A 22,047-nucleotide genomic window follows, 5' to 3' on the forward strand; every position below is an offset into this window, starting at 1 on the left:
AATTGTTAGTCCAAAGGTTACCTGTATTTAACCTTTGGAGAGCTGTTGCCAAAGTGGTCACCAAAAAAGTCACTTTACTTGCTTACAAGACAAGCCATTATACACACCAGTCCTCAAAATAAGAGTTAGAACATGCATGTCAGCAACTTGGTCTATCCTTGTCAAGTTGAAAATGGATTTATTTTCAAAGGAATTCTTTGAGTCTGAGGGGAGATGTTTTGTTCAGATTTTGTGGGGTAGTAGATAAACAACCTGAAGAAGAAAATGGCAACCCACTCCAGTATTCTCGCCTGGGAAATCCCATGAACAGAGGAGCCTGGCAGGCTACAGTCCATGGGGTCACAAAAGACTTGGACATGACCTAAAGACTAATCAAGCAAGCAAGATGAACAAGAAGATACAATCAACACAGGTTTCCCCGTTGGGTTAGGGAGAGGGTGCAAGGGCCCTGAGGGCAGTCTTCACTGATTGCAACCCCACCTTCTCCTCAAGTTGTTTTCCAGGGAAGAAGCACCTTCTCCTGCTCCCAGATGACCTCCTCTGAGAACAAAAACAGGGGAGTGGTCCCTCCTGAGCTCTGGGGCCAAGCTAACCTCCTGCCAGCACCCTCTGCAACCCCAGCCTCCCTGGGCCACCATGTAAGAAACTGGGCCCCCATTTTTTTTCCTCTGAAGTTTCCTGTTTCTTTGTGTGGAACAGAAGGACAAAGTAAGTTCTTGAGTAAATGGTCAGAATCTTGTTTTGAAAAAGTAGAGAGTGAGGGGTTCACTGCCCGCTCCACTTTCCATGTTGCCTTTGTTCCTCTGGCCCAGTTGACGGTGCCGAGGTCTCCCCCCTGCATCCTAATGAAGGGCGATGAAACGGGCTAAATCTTGGGGCACAATGCTCACCCTGCGGGCTCAGACGCGCCTTTGAACAACACAAATCGGCTTCCACCAATTAAAGACAAATGGTGTCTCTGGATTCGTTGGGGTTCTGGGGCGTCAGAAGGTTTCCCACTAGCCTGTCCCAAGGACTGGGAAGAAAAGAGCCTAGGATAAGAGGCACACTTTATACTTCAGCTTCAAAGGGCCAACCCGTGTTTCTCATCAAAATAAGTGACTGGGAACTTTGGGGTTTTCCAGGAGACCTTAATAGTGACGAATGTCCTGAGAACCCTTGTGGGTCACAGTCCCCTCTCCCATCACAGGTAAATAATGGGCTGCAGGCTTGCTGGAATTAATGCATATTTGTTCTAAGATCTCTTAAGGGAGACATTGTAAAAATGGAATTTTGAACTGGCTTCTTTAGAGTTCTAAAGGTCTGTTTCATCTTTAACATGTAGAAGACAAGTGAGGATACCTTTGTCCACACTGAGATGACACAACCTAGGGTGGAGAGCTTGGACTCTGGTCAGAAAGACTTTGGTTTGGTTCTAAATCTGCAATTTACCAGCCTGGTAAGTCTTGAGCAAGTAATTTACCTCCTAGGAGTCTCAGTGTCCCCACTTATAAATTCCAGGAAAATCTTATCAAGTTCTTCTTAGGGGTGATGGCAGGGAGGGAATAAGATGATCCATTTAAGATACTTGTGTATTGATACAGATAGTGATAGAATTACACTGAATTTAATAGAAACAGTTATTCTTATTACTACTTCTGGGCCCATGTAGCCATTTAAAAGTTTGGCAGAAAGCAAGGATGTTCTAGCTAAGGGGTTAGGGCATCAGCACTCGTTTCTACAAGCTAGATGATCATGACAAACCTTTCTCAGACTCTCAAGGTTTAAGAAAATTCTCCCAAGAGTTTCTGAGTTTTCTCTATGAACTGTTCCTCCTGAGTCATTGCCAGATGCTAAGGACTGCTACCATTACACCAGCATCCAGGCAAGAAAGATTGGGTTTTAAAGGACAGGTAGATACTGCCAATGCCTTTGCCATAAAGAAACCCTGGATCCCAGGGGTAGACATGCACAGTGGCATGATGGATGGGGAGTCTCTGTAGCCAGAACAGCCAGAATTGGGGGCTGTTGGAGATGATACATGGAGTCGATACATGGAGTAATAGTAGGGGGGACTGGATTGGGAAACTCCGGGGAAGGTTGCCCCAAGCATCATGTTACTTGGTCAGCCTCCTTATTCCTCATGGTTCTTTTTTAATGTTCACTCATTAACATGAGGTGGACTCTATGTCAGTCCCCTGTGGTTATACAGGAGACCAAGTCTCCAGAGCATCCCTTGCATATTAAATTAGAGCAACAGGGCAGAAAAGAGAATTTATGTCTGGCTGGAGAGGACATTAGGGGTATAAGGATAACTTCATTAAAAAACAGTTCCTGGGGGTCCACTGTTTTTACCCACCAACACTCAGTAGTAACCCAGAGCCTTCGGAGACAGAAGGAGTCCGGGGAGGATGCTTAGCTAGTAGTCTGCTTCCTTCTTACACCTCCTGTACCAGAGCCTCCCATCTGCTGTCTCTCCATAACATGGAGATGAATCTCTGCCCCCCTTCTTAGCATGTTTGGAGGGATGCTGTCTCATTGGGTTTAGATCTAGAAAGCCAGTGTGGTCACTGAACACAGTGGAAGCTGCCCTCTCATAACTATCTAATATTTGCTTGTTTTTATAATTCAGGGGGAAATTTTCCTTATCATTTGAATCATTTTTTGTTGGGTAACTCTGAGTCTACATAGACCAAATAACATGTTAGCCTTAACTCTGCTGGGCTCCATGAATCTGTGGCCTTTTAATCAAGGCATAGCCTCTTCTCACTCAGAGTAAGATGATTAGGATTGGTATACATGGAGTGCATTTTGCTGGTCAGCAATTGTTTTAGTGATGGATAGCATTCTAGCCAAATAGTAAAAGGACACATCAAGCCTCATAAAGAGCTCTTCAGCCTGACTGACTCCGAGAACTTGGGATGGAGTGCCCAACAGTGTGGGATGGGCCAGGTCCACCACAGTTTTACTAAGACTTTGCTTCCACTTGCCTGCTCCTTGTGGGGACCCTCTTGGCTTTTGCTTTGGCTGACAAGGTCCCTGAGGCGGGACTTCATGCAGGGGTAGGATTTATTTTGGTTTTGGGTTAAGAAGTAGCTCAGAGCTGGGATGGACTCTATGCCCATGGAGGGAAGTGGTGGGAAGACAAGAAGAATAGAACTTGAGAGCAAAGCCGAATTACCTGCTGATGGAAGCAAACTTACCTGCTATCGCAGACCCCGAGGCCGACTCCAGCAGTGTTCTCATTTTCCTTGGAAACTCCTGCCTTGTGGGGCATTTACCACCTGTCCCTTACCCTGCTTCAGAAGGTGAAAGCTTCTTTTCTGCAAAACACAAGACATGTTTATTGGTATCCAAGTATTAAAAACTACAATGGTAGTTATTCTCTGCATTCTCAATATAGACCAGACTCTGTGCTCTATGTGACACTGTCTCATTTAATTATCACAACATGCCCCTGGGGTAGGTACTGTGATCCTCCCCACTTGGCAGATTCATCCAGCCAGACATTTTTGAGTGTCTGTTAGGCACCAGGCACTGGTAAGGGTAAGGCAGGGCTCTTTGGTATATTTTCCTGCTTCATTTGGCAGAACTGTACACTAGTTCCAATTGTAGCCTTTTTCTGGCACACAGGAGAGTGGTCGTGCCATGCATTTCCCAGATGCTACTACTTCTAGAAAGGTGTTTGGTAATAATGGTGATGGTGAGGATGAGAGTTACTAAGTGGGCAGGATCTCAGGACTCAAATGTCCTCTGAAGCTCAGGACTCCTCTGCAAGGTCATCCTCTTCATCCCCAAGGCTAAACAGAATTTCCTTGTTTGGGCTATTTTCGCTGTGAGCACACTTTACATTTGAAAAGCTGACGAGGAATGCTGCTGGGGGACATTTCGGTAGTGTTATTACCTACCTGTCCAGCCCCATCCCCTGGAGCTGACTCAGAAACATTCTGAGATTTGTGGGAGCCTTCCAGTGGTCATGTATGGATGTGAGAGTTGGACTGTGAAGAAAGCTGAGCCCTGAAGAATCGATGCTTTTGAACTGTGGTGTTGGAGAAGACTCTTGAGAGTCCCTTGGACTGCAAGGAGATCCAACCAGTCCATTCTGAAGGAGATCAGCCCTGGGTGTTCATTGGAAGGACTGATGCTAAAGCTGAAACTCCAATACTTTAGCCACCTCATGCCAAGAGCTGACTCATTGGAAAAGACTCTGATGCTGGGAGGGATTGGGGGCAGGAGGAAAAGGGGATGACAGAGGATGAGATGGCTGGATGGTATCACCGACTCGATGGACGTGAGTCTGAGTGAACTCTGGGAATTGGTGATGGACAGGGAGGCCTGGCGTGCAGCAATTCATGGGGTCACAAAGAGTCGGACGCGACTGGACTGAACTGAACTGAAGAAGACTTACTGAGCACATCCACCAGGTAGAAGACGACTAAGTTTCTATAGTTACATAAGTTACCCATCGACTCTAGCAAATGAGGATGTTGATTTTGAACAAAAGCAAAGTAACCAGGACTTTCTGAGGATTTTTTGAAGCAGACCCGTCTCCTAGGCACAGGGAGTTTCAGCTGTCTAATGAAATAGGCCATCTAAACACCAGAAAAGGGGTGTCCGAAAGACACAGTGTACCAGGAGCCAAGGACAATACTGATTAAGATCAAGTCGCTAATTGAAAGCCTCAGCCTCCAAATTGCTGCCAGATGAACAAATAGCAGTGTGCACAGTCCAAGTATAATTTCACACGGGTGCTGTCTCATTCACAACCTTGGAAGGCTGGAAAACATCAGGGGGCAGAGTTCCATCAGCTGGACAGGGACAAAAAAGGGTTTCAGTGGAGGGGTTATATCACCAGTTGGTGTCATTGTTCCTGGTTGGGGAAGACATTTTGGAGGTAAAAGATGTTGGGTCCAGAGGCACCAGACTCAGATACAAACTGAACAGGAAGAAGTGAGAAAGGGATTCAAGCCTGTCCGAAGGCTGTCTCTGGGTGTTGGTCTCATATTAAGTTAGGTTTCCAGGATGAACGAAGTCCCAGTAAGAAAGTTAATGCTTTATATATAAATAATATACATATTTTAGAAAACTTATGAATTTTTGCCCAACTAAAAAATTTGTGACATTTTTATTCCACTTGTTTGGCTTAGTATGAATAGAATGCTAGATTTCTAATAAAAAAAACAGATATGCAATAAGAAACAAAGGGTTACTGTATGGCATAGGGAACTATAGCAATATCTTGTAATGATCTCTAATGGAAAATAATTTAAAAATAATATATTGTATATGTATAACTGAATTACCTTGCTGTGCACCTGAAACATTGTAAGTCAACTATTCTTCACTAAAATATATATATATTAAGAAAAAAAAAAGAAAGTTAATGCCTTTTCCAAATAGAACTGAAATGATCACAAATTGTTCCTTTGAATTTGGTGACGAGAACAGGTGATAGCAGAGTTATTTGAAGAGTTGAGGCTAACGCCCCAGCTCACACTGCCAGCTAGATAATGGAGTCCTGAATGTTGTTGACCTTGGATCTGTGTCCCTTGCTGGAACTCTCAAGATACTCTTATAGCTCTAATAGTTCCTGTTAAAGAGACAGAGTGGTCCCCTTAGTGTTTTGCTCAGATAGCTCTCTCGTTACCCTAAATGTATCATTAACATAAAATTTGAGAAGAGAAATGTATGATTTTTTAGGTGCAGTTTTGTAAACCACATCAGACCATTTTTGTAAGCAATCAGCTTCCCAGGTGGCGCTAGTGGTAAAGAGTCTGCTTGCCAATGCAGGAGATGCAAGAGACGCAGGTTCGATCCCTAGGTGGGGAAGATCTCCTGGAAGACGAAAATTGCAAACCACTCTAGTATTCTTGCCTGGAGAATCCCATGGACAGAGGAGCCTGAAGGGCTATAGTTCATGGGGCTGTGAAGTGTCAGACACAACTGAGCAACTGAACACACACACAGGGTATAAATAATAATTAAAGTAAGAGAATTTAGAAGTGGGACAAGAACAGAGAAGGAGGACACTCTATGGGATGAGAGAGTAAGTTCAACATTTGCATCAGATGAAATGATCAGCCTCAGAAAGTCTGTGATTCTGAATTTCTTGGCAGCAAAGGCAAAAAAGAGAAAGGCCTTCGCTGGCATAGCTCTCATTGTGTATTAACGGAAAGCAAATACAAGTTCACTTGCAGATGCAAATATTGTTTGTGTTATTTTAATTCCTAATTCTTCCCTTTCCTTAGGTAAATGTGGGTGCTGGAGAAATGTTTTTCACTTCAACTTTGTAAATAACAGAAATTTAACCCTTTTTATACCAAACGTGTAAAACCTGGGTTCTTCCACCTTCCTGGGGAAAAAAAAAAAAAGGTAGCTAGACTTTATTATGCTAACACTATTACTGTTGACCCACTGACCTCCAGCCCCAGGCTCCTGCAGCTCTGCCTAATGGCTTTCTCTGGCTCTCAGAGTCCATTGACTCATATATGAGCAAAGACTGGAGTGCTGAGGAATTAATGTTCATCTCATCATCCTTCAACAAATGGTTGATGGTGGTCTGTAGGTAACAACTCATGTCCATTGCTCTCTGGGTGGTGTGACTCTGAGGCGCAGTGTACACTGTCTTCCAGAGTTTCCCACTGGCATTGAAGCTCCATCGCCCCCAGTAGTAACTTTCTTAATAATGCAAACTTTTGTGTCTTACTTTCCCACACTACTTTGGGCCCTCATTGGGATCACCACCTACATAAGCTACTTACACTCAAATCTATCTCTCCCAGCCTGCTTCTAGAAGAACCCAACCTAAAATAATTTGTGAAGATATTTCTCTGAGGAGCTAACTTAATCGAGTTACAGAGCTCAAGTCAGCTAGATCACCATTTGGTTGTTTCTTTGAAATATTGGGTAAGACTTTGATCAATGCTAAGTAACATATATTTCAGGATTGCATTGTCTAAAGGGATGCTCTAAGTATGATTGTATTATTGGTTTTAAAAGATTCAATGTTAGATCCAAGAATTGATCTCTCTCTCTTTTGTCCCTTTCGCTCTCACACACACACTGTTCTCGGTGTGAAAGAGCCAGCCCAGTCCTTTGTGAGATGGGGTAGTACAAGTAAGTGGAGACGCCAGTAATGTTTCTAGAGAGAGCCTATAATGTCTCCCAAAGGACTTAAAATCTGAAAGATTTGGTCATCCTCTGCCATCTACCATTTTTCAGACATGTGTCAGAAAGCGGCTGCTCCCATCGTAAGGAAGCATCGCTGGGCCTGTGCTAATTGCATCCTCCTTCCTAATTGTGCCCTTGATCAATTGGTCTCACTGCATTAACTGTAACACGTGCCCTGGTTAAATGGTAGTCTCTGTATCAACACATCTGTTTAGTATCACAAGGAGAACACACATGTGATACAATAGATTCCAACAAATCCCAAATGATTATTCTTAGCATAAACATCTAAAATAGAGCCTGGTTCCATTTCACCCAGGTTTCTGCCTGTAGATTAAGAGGTTATCGTTCAGGCAACACAAAGTCTGAGTTGTATTAACCCAGTTAATCGTACCTGATGGAATCTTTGGTGCAACCCAGACTACTGTCAATTGCTGTGGTTGGCTAGTATTTTCTGAGACGCCCCCTACACCTCTTTAAATTATTTAAGGCCCCAGTGATTATGTTTACTTTATTGTTTGGTTAGATGTTCCTATGTTCTGATATAATTTATAAGCAAAGTTAGACACTAGTCATTTAGGATGAAATGGTGCTAATGAAAAATTATATATGTGTGTCTCCATTCCCCTGAAGACTTGGGGGTTAAGTCTCTGGAAGGCCTCAAACCATTTTTTAATAAGTGCTTACATAAGCACTTATTTTAATAAGGCAGGGAGGGCCTTGGGTTGTCTGGGTTTAAATGAAAAATTTTCATGTTAAAATTACAGAAACACATCTGCCAATATCTGATTCTGCTGGGCACAGAGGAGGCACTCATTGAATAGAGGATGCGAGAAAAGTCATCAGTGATACCAACAGCCAGCAGCAGTTCACAGGCCTTTACAGAAAGACATATTGGGCATCCAGAAAGAAAAGTGGTAGTTGAATTCTTTGCTTCCTAGGGGCTTTTTTCTATGTATTGTCTCCAAATTTGAACTGATAGCTTTGAGAAGAAAGGAAAAGACAAACACTCATGAATCTGGTGTATCATATTGAAATTCTAGATTCATTCATAAAAAGGTATTTTGTGAGCAAGGATAGAGTAATATAATGGAACAAGCAGTCTGCTTTCTTGCCGCAGCTGGATCTGCCCTCTGAATTTTGTGATCATGAGCGTGATGGGAAATGAACCCTCTCCCTAAATTAGGAATGAAGAGTGTGAGCTTTCTTTTGTTGTAGTCAGTGTAGTTGATCTGAGCAGAGGGCACAAAGAAGGCGGTGTTATTTGTGTGCACCAAAAAGCTGCTTCTCCTTATAGTGTCTCTGCAGTATCCTGACACACTTCTTGATGTCTCTATCATCAGGTCCATTTTTTGTGGTCATGGCCCATAAAACCTTCTGGACCTGGTCATCTTAGCTATTATACTTTATACTGAGCATGCATCTTAGTGGATCAATCAGGGGAGAAAAGGATATAACTTTATTTGCTTTAAATCAACTTAAGTCCAACTCTGCTGCTGCTAAGTCACTTCAGTCATGTCCGACTCTGTGCGATCCCAGAGACGGCAGCCCACCAGGCTCCGCCATCCCTGGGATTCTCCAGGCAAGAACACTGGAGTGGGTTGCCATTTCCTTCTCCAATGCATGAAAGTGAAAATTGAAAGTGAAGTCGCTCAGTTGTGTCTGACTCTTTGCAACCTCATGGACTGCAGCCCACCAGGCTCCTCCATCCATGGGATTTTCCAGGCAAGAGTACTGGAGTGGGGTGCCATTGTCTTCTCCAAGTCCAACTCTAAGACCCACAATTCAGGCCCATGGGAAGTTTAGTCATTGCTGGGGCCAGCTCTGTATCCCAGGGTTGCAAGAGGTCCCTGGCTTTACACAGACAGCAGCAAATCAGTAAGGAGAATGCTTGGATGGTGTATTCTGGGTCCACACTGTTCAGCTTGGGGAAATGCATGTCTTAAGGCTCCTGTTCCCTTCATGTCAAAACAGCCCTGCTGATGGAGCTTGGTGGGTGGGATGCTGGAGTCTGAGACTATCTGTGGAGGCTGGAGACCCTCTGATGAGATGTGGCCTTTCTAGTTGCCCTGCCAGTCGTCCTGCCCAAGATCTCCTAGGAGTGTGGAAAGCCAAACAAGCCCCATGCCAGGGGTTGGCTTAACCACCTTTTGGGCTTCCAACACTCCCAGGAGTGCTGCCATGGGGAGGCATGAAGGGTTCTGATGCCCAGGGCTAAGAAAACAGCAGAACTCCCCAAACCAGGTCCTGAGCCACTTTTGGGTCCACATGATTTATTAAAGGGAGTACTTTCAGGATCAACCACTAAGGAAGCTGCAGAAGGAGAATGGGAAAGAGGAACAAGCCAAGCATGAGTGATTTTAACTGAGCTCCCAGACTCAGCCCCATCCTGTAAGGTGCTGGGAAGTGTAAATCACACCTTGAAGAACAGGAGTTGGGCCTTTGTGCTTCCACACCCATCAGTCACTGGCTATAGACAACCCTGGGGTGAGCATGAAGGGGCCGAAAATCTAGGCAGTTTTTAGCTCCTCATGTGGGCGAGATGGTGCCCATGCCAAGGGCAGTCTGTGAAGGTGGCACGTGCCAGCTCTCAGCAGCAAAGCACACGTATAGAAGCAGAGCTTGGAAAAGGGTAAGAGGAGACCTCGATGTGGCACCAACAGTGATCGCTACAAGGGCCATGCAAAGCGATCGCATCTCCTCTGTAAAGTGGTATCACAGGGAACTGCCTAATACTGCTGTCCTGAAGAGCAAAAGAAGACAAGGAGAGAAGGTCTTTTTAAAACCATTTATCTGAAACAGTGTCGCAGAGAAGTGCATCCTGGGTACTGCCTCTGCTTACAAGGTAGCATGTAAAGGCATGCTAAACTTAATCTGTGTATATCCCTAGGCTGAGTCCCCAAAGTAATAGGACAATGTGCTATTTATGACTAATTATGGAATATTTTACTTAGCAAAGCAGGAGTTTGATGCTCCTTCACACCAGTGATGCAGATGTTTTAAATTCTCATTTGGCTTTGTGTGAAAACATCCATCCCACCGAGAAGAAATGAAATCAAAAGCTCTTGAAACATCAAATAGGAAAGAATCATGAGTCTGTTCAGCGGGGAGATACAGAGGTTTCTAAACAGAGAACCCACAGGGAGAAAAGAGAGATAGCTTTGAAATCTAACCTTAGGGAGATGCTCTGATGAGATGCAGATGGTCTATGAACCCAACAGGTAGAGGTCTAAACCAGGAGAGAAAAGGATAGATGAGGAAGTCTTAGAATTCTCTTCAAAAGCATCAGAGGAGAAGGTATAGCTTTGAAAAGCACAGGCAATAAATGAGGGAAGAGAGAATAATGCTCAGCAGATGTTTGATGTAAGAATATAATTTTAAGGCTTCATTACACAGGATTAAAATAGATGAATGTACAGAGACCATGCTTGGTACCCGGAAGTCTGAATCAACACACTGGACCCAGATCTGGAAACCCATTGCATTACCAGGAGACCAAAAAGTATTGCTTTGTACTTGAAAAGGTCCAATAATTAGATTCCTTTATGGATTTTTCTTTAAGGTGTATGCATTTGGGGAATTGATTTTTAAAGGCAGTTGGATGCTTTGTAAAGACAAACACAGGAAGTAGAGACTATGTGTAGTTTAAATTGCTACTCAAAACCAGACCAACCAGAAAAGTGTTATTATCTTGCTTCATAGATGAGGAAAACAAGACCTGAAAAGATTAATTTTCCCAGACCCTAGTTTATTAACTGGAAGAATGAGTACATTTTAGCCTTTATTCTTTCTGCCCACAAACAGACATTTGTTGAATACCTGTATATTTGAGCCTATAGCTATCTGATCCTGGAGGCCACTCTTTTTCCACCAGAGTCTAGTGACAAAACATTTAAATCTGAGTTCATGGAACGTTGGATTACACTAAGGTTATGCAGGATGGTAAAGAGATTTGCAGGGGGCAGAGAGGGTCTGGGAGCGCACACAAAAAAGGCATGAAGACTTAATGCTAGATTTATAGGCTTAGCGGGGGATACCCAAACCATTTCCTGACACTTTAAAAGATAATAGCTATAGGACAACAACAAAATTATAAAATACACAATTTTATGGCTAACATTTTCCGATTATAAAACTTGAAAAAAATAGTAGAAAGAAGCAAGAAACATTCTCAATGTTACAAACCAGAGATAACGACTGTAATTATTTTAAAGTATGCTTTTCCAGTCCTTTTTTTTCCCTTTGGCTGCTTAAATTTTCTTTCTTTGGTTTTGATTTTGAACAGCTTTATACGCTATGGCTGTGTGTGATTTTCTTCATACTTATCTGGCTTGGGACCTTGTAAATCTGTAGGTCAGTGTCTTTCATCAGAAAAATTTCAGTTGTTATCTCTTTACATCTTGGTTTTCCTCCATTCTCTCTCTTTTCTTCTGGGATGCCAGTTAATGTATTTATTAACTTTCTTACTATATCTTTACATTTTCCTGTACATTTTTCATCTTTTTGTTTCTTAGGCTTCATACTGAGTCTTCTCTTTGAAGCCATCTTTCAGTTTGCCAGTGCCCTTCAGTTGCATCTGATTTGCTATTAAACTCACCCACTGAATTTTTTACTTTATGTCATTAGAACTTTTCTGTTCTAGATTTCTCCTTGGGTTACTTTTTAAGGTGAAAGTTTTCTTCCAAAGTCCTCAGTTTTATGTTTTATTTCCTTGAACATTTTCAGTCTATTTCCTTTTTAAGTCGTGGCAGACAACTCCATTATCTGAATCCTTTATGAATCTATTTCTAACGTCTACGTTTCTCTTGAATTTCAGCCACATGGTCTCACCTTTCACTGAACCTTCCCTTGGAAGCATCATCCTGCTCAACCCTGGTCATATTTCATGAGCATAACTTGAAACCCAATGAAAGAGTAGACCTACAAGAGAAGTAGGCACGTGTCTTGATTTCAGACATGTCGTGTTAGAAAGGAGTATGCGTTTCAGAATTACAGAAATGTGGCAGAATTCCTCCACCTTGGGCAGACGTGTTTAGGTATCCTGAGTCTGTTGCCCTTTAAATCTCCCTTTAAACCCTTTTCAATGACATGAAGAACCTGGATTGTCATGAGGCTTTATTACCTGGAAGGGCTTGAGAACTCTCCAAGGTTCCTGCCAGTTAAACCCACATGAAATGTAATAGAAATAGGACCCATCTCACAGGTAAGAGATCATGAAGTGGAAGCCTAATGGACCATGAAGGTACTTACTTCTAAGCGGAGAAAAATCCAATGATTAGGCTTACAGTAAAAGTGATTTCTTGTATTCTAACTGAGGCTGACATGGCTAGAGGCTAGTTCATTTTCTTTCCGTATTCCAGGACAGGTCTTAAGTATCACTCAGCCTTTCTTGGCTGTGATCTCTAACAAGCAAAGTTCAAAATGAATGAGGAACTACACTTGAATTACACAAATCAGAGCCCTTTGATAGTCTAACTGGTCACAGATTGAAGTCTCTGCCTGCACCAGACAGCTGGTGAGTGGGGACTGTGACCAAGGCAAGAATGTGATCCTGTCTAAGTAGAGAGCTCCTCCCTGCCCTGTGAGAATATAGACCCAGGGTTTCCAGAGCTAAATTTTGTCAGAAGCTAGTAACGCAGATTTTTATGAGACACTGTCTGATTTTTATGTTGACGGTGAATTCCATCCTCTGAAACTTGCAGGTATGACATATGTTTTGGGGATGATTGAAGTCTGTGGGCTCTTCCGGTTGTTTCCATGCTACATATTCAGCTTTGACTGAGTCTGTACTATAAGAAGGCTTCCCTGGTGGCTCAGAGGTTAAAGTGTCTGCCCGCAGTGCAGGAGACCTGGGTTCGAAGAAGGTGGCCCGTCAATGAAGCAATATGGAAGGCTCTTTCTGCCTCTTCATTCCACATCATCCAGGGATTCCTAGAAGTATAAGCACTGGGATTTTTCTGAGTCCTCCTGAAGCTTCAAAAAGTGCAGTGCCTTCTCTATGCCATTTTGGTATTTTTAAACAACTCACTCAGTGAGATCCCTTTTTGACATTTAAAATGGGGCTTTGGCACCAACCACCAGGGAGATCACACAGAATGCATAGTCCAGAGCACACAGTGTCATTGAGATTAGGTGTCATGTGAGCTGTGAGCAGTCTTAGAGTAGACAAACCAGGAGCTTGACCAGTTTAGCAACTTTGCCAAATTGCACATAGGAACAATGTATTAATTTTTAGTTCTGAAATATTGTGGAAATGTTATATGAATGGATATTCATTTCTTGCCTGGAGGCAAGCAAGCAAGTTGTTTGAAAGGTAACTGGGACCCTTAAGGGAAAAAAAGAATGTCCGATGCATAACTGAGTTGTGTGGAGACTGTTTTATAATGTGCTCAGTTGTGTCTGACTCTGCTACTCGCCAGGCACCTCTGTCCATGGGATTTTTCAGGCAAGAATGCTGGAGTCGGTAGCCATTTCCTGCTCCAGGGGATCTTCCTGGATGAGAGATCAAACCTGTGTCTCCTGTATTGGCAGGCGGATTCTTTACCACTGAGCCACCTGGGAAGCCCCTGTGTATAGGGATGAGCCCATATCTTAGAAAAATGATTAAAAAGAGGCTAGGGAGCCTGATAGAGTGATTGGTATCTAAACTCAGTAATTAAAGGTTGAATTCTAAGGGGACTTACTCTGTATCCTTAGGCAAGTAATATTCAGTATTGTACCATAATCCATTTAAGAAAAATATATTGTCTAGCTGATCGAGTATTTCCAGGATATATCTAATATCCTATTCAGTGCTCAGGATAGTTTTGTTGATGCCAATTTTACTGAAAGTAGCTGTGCAGCGTGAATGAGAGAATAGAGATCTCCTATAATGAGTATTGTTACATGTTTAGATGAAAAGTTCTATTTGGAGATTAAGGGAATTTGTTGTATCTCTGAATTTATATTGGCTCTAGTGTTTTTTAATTACAACTTTTAACACACCCAGTGTTCTGGCAGATGAAATAGAAAATCTAAATTCATAAATGTGCTCTCATTTCTAATCTATTCTACTTTCTGGGAACAACAGAAATAGGAAACTGAATAGTCTGGTTTAATTGCCCAAGCTTCAGGGAATGAAGGAGATGATATTACAGTACTGAAAACCAACAATCCTTGCATACTGAGGATAAAATCTAGGCAAAATGTTTATTTTGTCCAGACCTGTCCAGATTTCACAATTTAGGAAGCAAATGAATGTGATTACATGAGAGCCTGATGTGGTGTCAAATTTATATATTTTTATATATATGGTGTGAAACAGTTCTCAATTTAAGAATAAATTGTTAAAACAAGAAGGTATGTCTAATGCGTACATTTTTCTGCCTTGCGTTTTCTCTTGGTAATTCCTTTGAGTACCATTGTTGCAGGCTGCATATCACTGCATTTTTAATTCAATGAGATGTGAAAAGATTCAATGCTAAAATGAAATGCTTCAGACTCTTAATAACTCTCCTTTTCTTTTCTTTTCACTTTCAGTTCTTGAAGAAAGAAACTGCTCAGACCCCGGGGGCCCAGTCAATGGGTACAAGAAAATTACAGGAGGCCCTGGGCTTATCCACGGGCGCTATGCGAAAATCGGCACCATCCTGACCTTCTTTTGTAACAGCTCCTATGTTCTCAGCGGTAATGAGATGAGAACTTGCCAGCAGAATGGAGAGTGGTCAGGGAAACAGCCAATCTGCATAAAAGGTGACTGGCAAATATTTCTGAAGTCTGTATAGATACATGGAGTTGCTGAACATTTTGGTAGCTCCCATACCTGTTTTTGAAGCCCTGGGAAAAAAATGGCCTTTCTCTTTTAAGTTCTCACTGAAACCATACATTATTCTTATATTGAAAACTATCCATAAAACATGTGCTTCTTTTTTGGATCGCCAAAGGACCAGTTTATCCTCATCACAGTGTCTTGATGTGATCAAGAAGAGTGATGTACTTAGCAGAGAAGTTTAGAGAGATGACAAGGCTGAGTTTTTTATGTGTAACCCCAAGGATAGAACTGAAACAGTTAATATGTATTTATATGGCTACATTTAGCTACTCTCTGTGCAACATTAAATCAATGCAAGAAATAAAGATACAGTGGACGCATCATCCTTGTCAGCCTGTGTGGAGGGAGGTTTGAAACGTTAAAATGTTTAAAAGCATCTTTAAAAGACAATGAACTCTTGAACATTCAAAGGAGAGTTACAAAGCAAATGAGTGGTGTGTATTCTGAGGAATATGAGCTCCAATTCTCCTGTAGCAGGGAGGACTGGAGCCCCTTTGGGAAACAGGGAAGGATTTACTGAGATAAAGAGGAGTTGGGACTATATTCCAGTTGGAAGACAAAAAGTGGTATAGGCAGAAGTGAAAGAATCATGGTAAGTAAAAAAGTGAGTCAATCAGGGAATCTGGGAGGTAAATTTTAAAAGGTAGTTTGAGACCAGAACAAAAGGGACATTGCATAAGGAAGTCTGGACCTGACTCCGTGACCGTAGGCATGTGTAGTTTCTTTTATATATATATCATGTATATTTGAGAGAGATATATATGCAATTTTATTTCTCTGTCTACTTTTTGTTTGTTTTTGGCTGTGCTGGTCTTCGTTGCTGTGCGAGCTTTTCTCTAGTTGTGGAGAGTGGAGGCTGCTCTTTGTTGCAGTGGCTTCTCTTGTGGAGGACAGGCTCTAGGGTGGGTAGGCTCAGTAGGTGAGGTTTCCAGGCTCTAGAGCACAGGTTTCCGAGGTCAGTAGCTGCGTACACAGGCTTGGTTGCTCCATAGTATGTGGATCTTCCAGCATCAGGGATGATCTGTGTCTCCTGCATTGGCAGGCGGCTCCTTACCACCGAACCAACAGGGAAGCCCCGTAGTTTCTTGTTAAATTGATTCACTTGTTGCTCCAAGTCGACAGTAGCTCTCTTTTCAGTGGCAGGACTGAGCAAGTAACACACACACACACACACACACACACACAACTATCTAGTTGTTTCCTGAAGAAAAGCATATCCTTGGCCTAGATTATCCAGATAATTGCTTCAATCCTCCACTTTGCCTTCTGAGTGTTTGTCAACAACCTGAATCATGGGGAAAGGAATGAAAGAACAAGTCTGTGAAAGGAAGACTTTAGACTTTAGCCAGGAGCGACCTTCATCCCCACCAGCACAGACTATGATTCTTGATTTCATTAGGTATGGACATGGTGTTACCTATGTCCTTAGAGATTTTTTGTTGACTCTTCTCTTACAAATTAATACAACTAGAGTTCCCTAGGTTGCTAATTAGACAAATGTTGGCTGCTTGATTGGGAAAGTGAGATGGGAAGGATTCCTTTTCACTTGTGAAGAAAGAGACTTCAACAAAATTAAACCAGGCTTTGAGTTGCTCTCAAAGGATCATTAGAAGCCTTAATTGCAGAGAAAGGACCTGGAGGAATCAGTTACTCAAGACTTATTGTTGATTGACACTGCTGTTCAGTTTTAAATGAGAACCTTGTGATTTCCTATCTTGGGCTACATTTTAGAACCTTGCCCTTGGCTTTTATTCCATATTGATCTAGTTTGCTAATACTGTGAACGGTAATTCTATTAACTACTATTGCTTCATATCACTGGGCATCCCTGGTGAGTCAGACAGGAAAGAATCTGCCCTGCAAGGCAGGAGACATGGGTTTGATCCCTGGGTTGGGAAGATCCCCTGGAGGAGGGCATGGCAACCCACTCCAGTATTCTTGCCTGGAGAAGTCCATGGACAGAAGAGCCTAGTGGGCTCCAGTCTTTGGGGTCACAAAGAGTCAGACACAACTGAGCGACTAATCCTTTCACATTTTCATATCACCTGGGTGGAGCAGCTCTGCAGACGTGTTTATTCTACTTGGGTTCTTCAAAGGGGGCTGCCATTTTGTTAATAAATGAAACTCAGCATGCTCTGTTTTTTAAAAATTCATTTATTTACTTTGGGCCATTCTGGGTCTTAGTTGCATTCATGGGCTTCTCATTTGGGTGGCTTCGCTTGTTACAGAGTACACACGGTAGAGCATGGGCTCAGTATTTGTGGCTCACAGGCTTAGTTGCCCTGCAGCATGTGGGATCTTCCTGGACAAGGGATTGGACCCGGCTCTCCTTCATTGGCAGGTGGATTCTTAACCACTGGACCACCAGGGAAGTCTCTCAGCATGCTCTTTTGCTAAGCGAGCTGTTCATGCTTGGCTGACAGGTCTCACTTCTGAGAGCCTGGGGAATGTGCAGTGGTGTCCAGAGAGGGTGGTCAGGTATAAATCTGAATTCATGGTGTGAACAGTTAGTATGGAAAAGGATTATGCAGCTTTATCTTTTTCTTTCTAGCCTGCCGAGAACCAAAGATCTCAGACCTGGTGAGACGGAAAGTTCTTCCAATGCAGGTTCAGTCAAGGTGAGGTTGAAACACCTGAGCTCTGCTTTAAAGTCAAATGACCATTACTTTCTCCACCCCCTTTCCCTACTTGCGTTTGGCCAAAGACAGTCTGAGGTTTCTTAGGGACACTCCGTGTTGACTTGCCAGGAAAGAAAAGGGCTTGTTAGATGGAGGCTTATTAGCTAGCTGCCTTTAGCCAAGAGGTAGCAACTGTTGGAAGATGTACAGGTTTCACTGGATCGTGGGAAAGTCAGTGGCTGGTTGGAAGCCAGACTTTAAGATGGCCTTTGAGGAGCTGGATTTTAATACTTGAGTCCTTCTAAAATGACTGCGTATTTATCATGCAGCTTTTAGGGAGATGGCATTCCTACCAAACATAGTCAGTTGTGGCTTAGGAAGATGTCCTTGGTAGTGATCAATCAGATAAGGCAGGCTGGTGGACTAGCCCCTGATGAACGATGTGAAGCCTCGGTGTTTGGGTGGGGTGGAGGGGACGGGGTTGGGTGGGGTCGGGGGGCGGGACGCCCACCTAGCCTTTCTCCTGGAAAGACAGAGGTGGGGACCCCTGGTGGCAAGCTGGGGAAGTTGCTTCCACCGGATTTCAACGAGGCTGAAATGCCTGGCTTCCTTCAGTTCCCTACTCAGTTTTTACCTGGCAGAGAGACCTTCCATGACAGTCCTTTTAAAAAGATAGCACCCTTTCCTCCACCCTGACTGCTGAGCTGACTTCTTTACCCAGTATTTTCTGACCTTTACAGAGATCTCCAATTTTCACCTGGCATCCATCTTCACCTATTGTCCTACTGACATTTGTCTATTTGTTCAATTTCAGTCTCCTCACAACCCACCAAAAAATTGTGAAAGTTACACGTGCAAGAACATTTCCTGTTTAGTTCATGCTGAACTTCTAGTACCTAGAATAGTGCCTGCCGCATAGTGGACACCCCCAGAATAGTGAATGAGTGAATGACTGGATGGGATGGACGGGTTCAAGTGCTGCTTCTGTCATCTTTCTTTAGTGCTGGCTATTCTTAGGCAAATTCCTAAACTTGCAGAGCCTTTAGTTTCCTCTTTTCCAAAATAAGGGCAATCACACTGACGTTTGTCTCTAGAAATTGTTAAAGGATTAAATGCAAGGCAAATATCTTCCTGGAAGATTCACTGCTAGAGCAAGGATATGATGGTCTTCAGCAGACAGGCTCATTCAGGAACCCCCAAAGGCAATGCAAAGCTTCAGCGGCCAAAACCTGAGCTTGTTTGCAAGTACAGAAGCCCCCTGAGCTACAGACCTGGTTCTAAATATGAGCTAAAGATCTGTAGAATGGAATCAATGTAGGTGGAATATTTGCTCTGAGCAAAGCATTGTACAGACACGTGAAACATTTCTTACAATGGTATTCTCACCAGGGTGAGACTTGTGACCGCCCAGTGCTGTCTGGGGTCCTGTCTAGGCTTCCTGTGTACCCTTCAGCATCCCCACCTACCTCTCTGGACTTCCTTTCTCCATGCATTTAACAGGGATGAAAACATTGATTCCTAAAGGAAATCTCACTTGTCAGTTAATTGTCATTATGCACTGATATAAAATGAGCAGAAGCTGTGTAGTGTGCATACCTCTCTCCCAAGAACCCCAGAGTGGCCTCTGGGGCTTCAACGTCAGGGCGCATTTAAAAGGCCTTTTCACATTGGCACACAACGCTTCTTATTTCTCCCAATCAGTGCGCTCTGAGAGAAGGTTCTATTCTCTGAGGTGGACTAATTACATCCGTTAATTGCTAAATCAAGCTACTGTATCAACACAGTTTAGTTTGAGTCAATTCCTTATATTGCTCCATTATGATAATGGTTACAGCAGAGCAGTCACTTGGATTTCTTTCCTTGAAATTAACTTCTTTTCTTGTTTAATTTCACAATTAATTTGTGTGTGTGTGTGTGTGTGTGTGTGTGCATGTATAGCGTACCTTTGGATAGCAGCTATTATGTCAGATATTATGCTCTTTGGTTAAAACCCTGGGGAGCTGGAGGCATGCCAGAAATGGAAATGGAGGAATAAAGAGGAGGTTGAAGTGTGCAAGAAAATCTGCTCAGTGGCAGAAGAGATGTGTGTGTGTGTGTGAGGGAGAGACAGAGACAGAGAGAGGTAAGGGGAGAAAGGGAGAGCGAGTCACCCACACACACAGGATGAGACAGCTGTTGTTTTCTTCCTTCGTAACTGAACATCTTTGTGCAGCTTGGCACAGATACTAAAAGGGCTGTAATGACTGTCTCCTACCCTCCTTCTCTCCGGGCCCCTCTGCCGTGATGCAGGGAAACGCCATTACACCAGCTATACTCATCAGCCTTCAGCAAGCAGAAACTGCAGGACGCCCCTACCAAGAAGCCAGTCCTTCCCTTTGGAGACCTGCCACCTGGGTACCAGCATCTGCACACCCAGCTCCAGTACGAATGCATCTCACCCTTCTACCGCCGCCTGGGCAGCAGCCGGAGGACATGTCTAAGGACCGGGAAGTGGAGTGGCCGTGCCCCGTCCTGCATCCCTAGTGAGTCAAGTGCACTAAAACAGCTTACATCTCTCATGGCTGCCTATGAAAAGCCCCTGACCCTCTTGATGACTTTGGGGGGAAAAAATCCTTGTCCAAAAGAATAGTCCTCTAATACTTTCCCTCAGCTTGGTGAAGTCTGAAATTCCACAGTTAGAGTTTCCTTCCTTTGGCTTAAACTTATTACCCAGGAGAGATGATTAAATCCTAGATGAATTTTTGAGGAAGAGGGGGCATACTTTCTTGTGGATGATTTTATCATATTTGCTTGGAGAAAAGGGACAGAGCAGTCATTAAGCACCAAATGGAGAAGGGATTGAAGGCGCCAGAGAACCTCTATTTATGCCATATTGGTTACATGAGCCCCAGTTTTCATCCTCATCACCCAATGGTATTAATTACATTATTGTTAGTAAGTAATGAGGTATCAGTTACTTACAGGTTATAATAATGATTACTGAGATAATACATGGAAATGTCTTGAATGGGCTTTTGCACATACTAAGCTACTACCCCCATCCTTTTTGTTAGAGAAGAGTATGGCTTAGTTCGAGGTGGTCATCTTTATAGCAACAGTCATGATATTTTGAGTCAATGTATATACATCATCTCATCCACTCTCTGCAAGAACCTAGGAGACAGTTGTGATTTCTGTATCCATTTTGCAGGCAGGAAGACTGAGGCTCTAAGAGATTAGGCAACTTACCCAGTAAGTGCCTGGGATGGTAAGACTCCCAATTATAACCCTCGACTTTATAGTCAAGCATGTTAAGGTGGTTGATTAGTATTTAAAGGAAAAAAAAAAAAAAACAGGTTAGATGCTCTGTGGTCTTGACCCCCGTCGGGCCCACCTTTCCAGATATGTGCTCTGTTGGTTGATTGACACATTCTCCTCTGGATGGGGAGGTCTGAGTTTATCTCACTGAGCTGGTGCTTTCTCCGTAGTTTGTGGGAAAACTGAGAACGTCTCTGCTCCGAAGACCCAGGGCACGCGCTGGCCGTGGCAGGCTGCCATCTACAGGAGGGCCGGCGGGGTGCACGGGGGCGGTCTGCACAAGGATGCCTGGTTTCTGGTCTGCAGCGGTGCCCTGGTCAACGAGCGCACGGTGGTGGTGGCTGCCCACTGCGTCACCGACCTGGGGAGGGTCACCGTGATCAAGACGGCAGACCTCAAAGTCGTCCTGGGGAAATTCTACAGGGATGACGACCGGGATGAGAAGAGCATCCAGAGCTTGCGGGTGAGAGAGGGCTGCAGCCTGGAAGTCTGGTTTCTTTCTCGGCAGCCCCCAGCACCGGGAGCACAGTCATTCTGTCAGTCTGTTACCTTGGCATCCAGTCCAGAGCCTGGAAATATTAGGCACATGCACGCTCAGTTGCTCAGTACTGTCAGACTCTTTGCGACCCCGTGGACTGTAGTCCACCTCTGTCCATGGAATTCTCCAGGCAAGCAGACTGGAGTGGGTTGCCATGCCCTCCTGCGGGGGATCTTCCTGACCCAGAGGTTGAACCCATGTCTTTTGCATCTCCTGCACTGGCAAGCAGGTTCTCTACCAACTGTGCCACCTAGATGCCTAGCCTTTCATGATTGGCAGACACTAGAAAGGGGCATCTAGAAAGACTACAGAGTCTTCCCCCGCCCCCCAAAAAATTTTTAAATGAGATAATAAAAAATATCTTCTATCATTGGGGTCATTGAAAGGTAACCAACCACCTATTATGTTTAGGACACGGTGCTAGGTAGACTGTGAGGACATAGAAGCTCCTAATAAATTTCTAATATTATTTTCTTTCCCTACCTACCTCCCTCCTTCTGTATCCACCCTCTCATGCAGTCTAGCTCATCCACCTGTCCATTCATCCATCCATTGTTGGGTTCCCACAGCATGCCATTCACTGGGAATACACAGAACTGAACAAGGCATGATTTTTGCCCTGAAGAGTCCGCAGG

General features: G+C 43.6%; 1 protein-coding gene across 1 annotated transcript in view; it reads left to right on the top strand.

Moving 5' to 3' along the window:
* PAMR1 (peptidase domain containing associated with muscle regeneration 1) overlaps positions 1-22,047 on the top strand; it is an 82,294-nt gene that overhangs the window by 58,171 nt on the left and 2,076 nt on the right. Inside the window, exons 7-10 of the mRNA XM_018059238.1 lie at positions 14,668-14,880; positions 17,511-17,577; positions 19,867-20,099; positions 21,045-21,337. Of these exons, the coding sequence (XP_017914727.1) occupies positions 14,668-14,880; positions 17,511-17,577; positions 19,867-20,099; positions 21,045-21,337 (806 nt within the window). The remainder of the gene's footprint in view (positions 1-14,667; positions 14,881-17,510; positions 17,578-19,866; positions 20,100-21,044; positions 21,338-22,047) is intronic.

The sequence above is a fragment of the Capra hircus genome, chromosome 15, assembly GCF_001704415.2.
Source record: "Capra hircus breed San Clemente chromosome 15, ASM170441v1, whole genome shotgun sequence".
NCBI classification, from domain to species: domain Eukaryota; kingdom Metazoa; phylum Chordata; class Mammalia; order Artiodactyla; family Bovidae; genus Capra; species Capra hircus.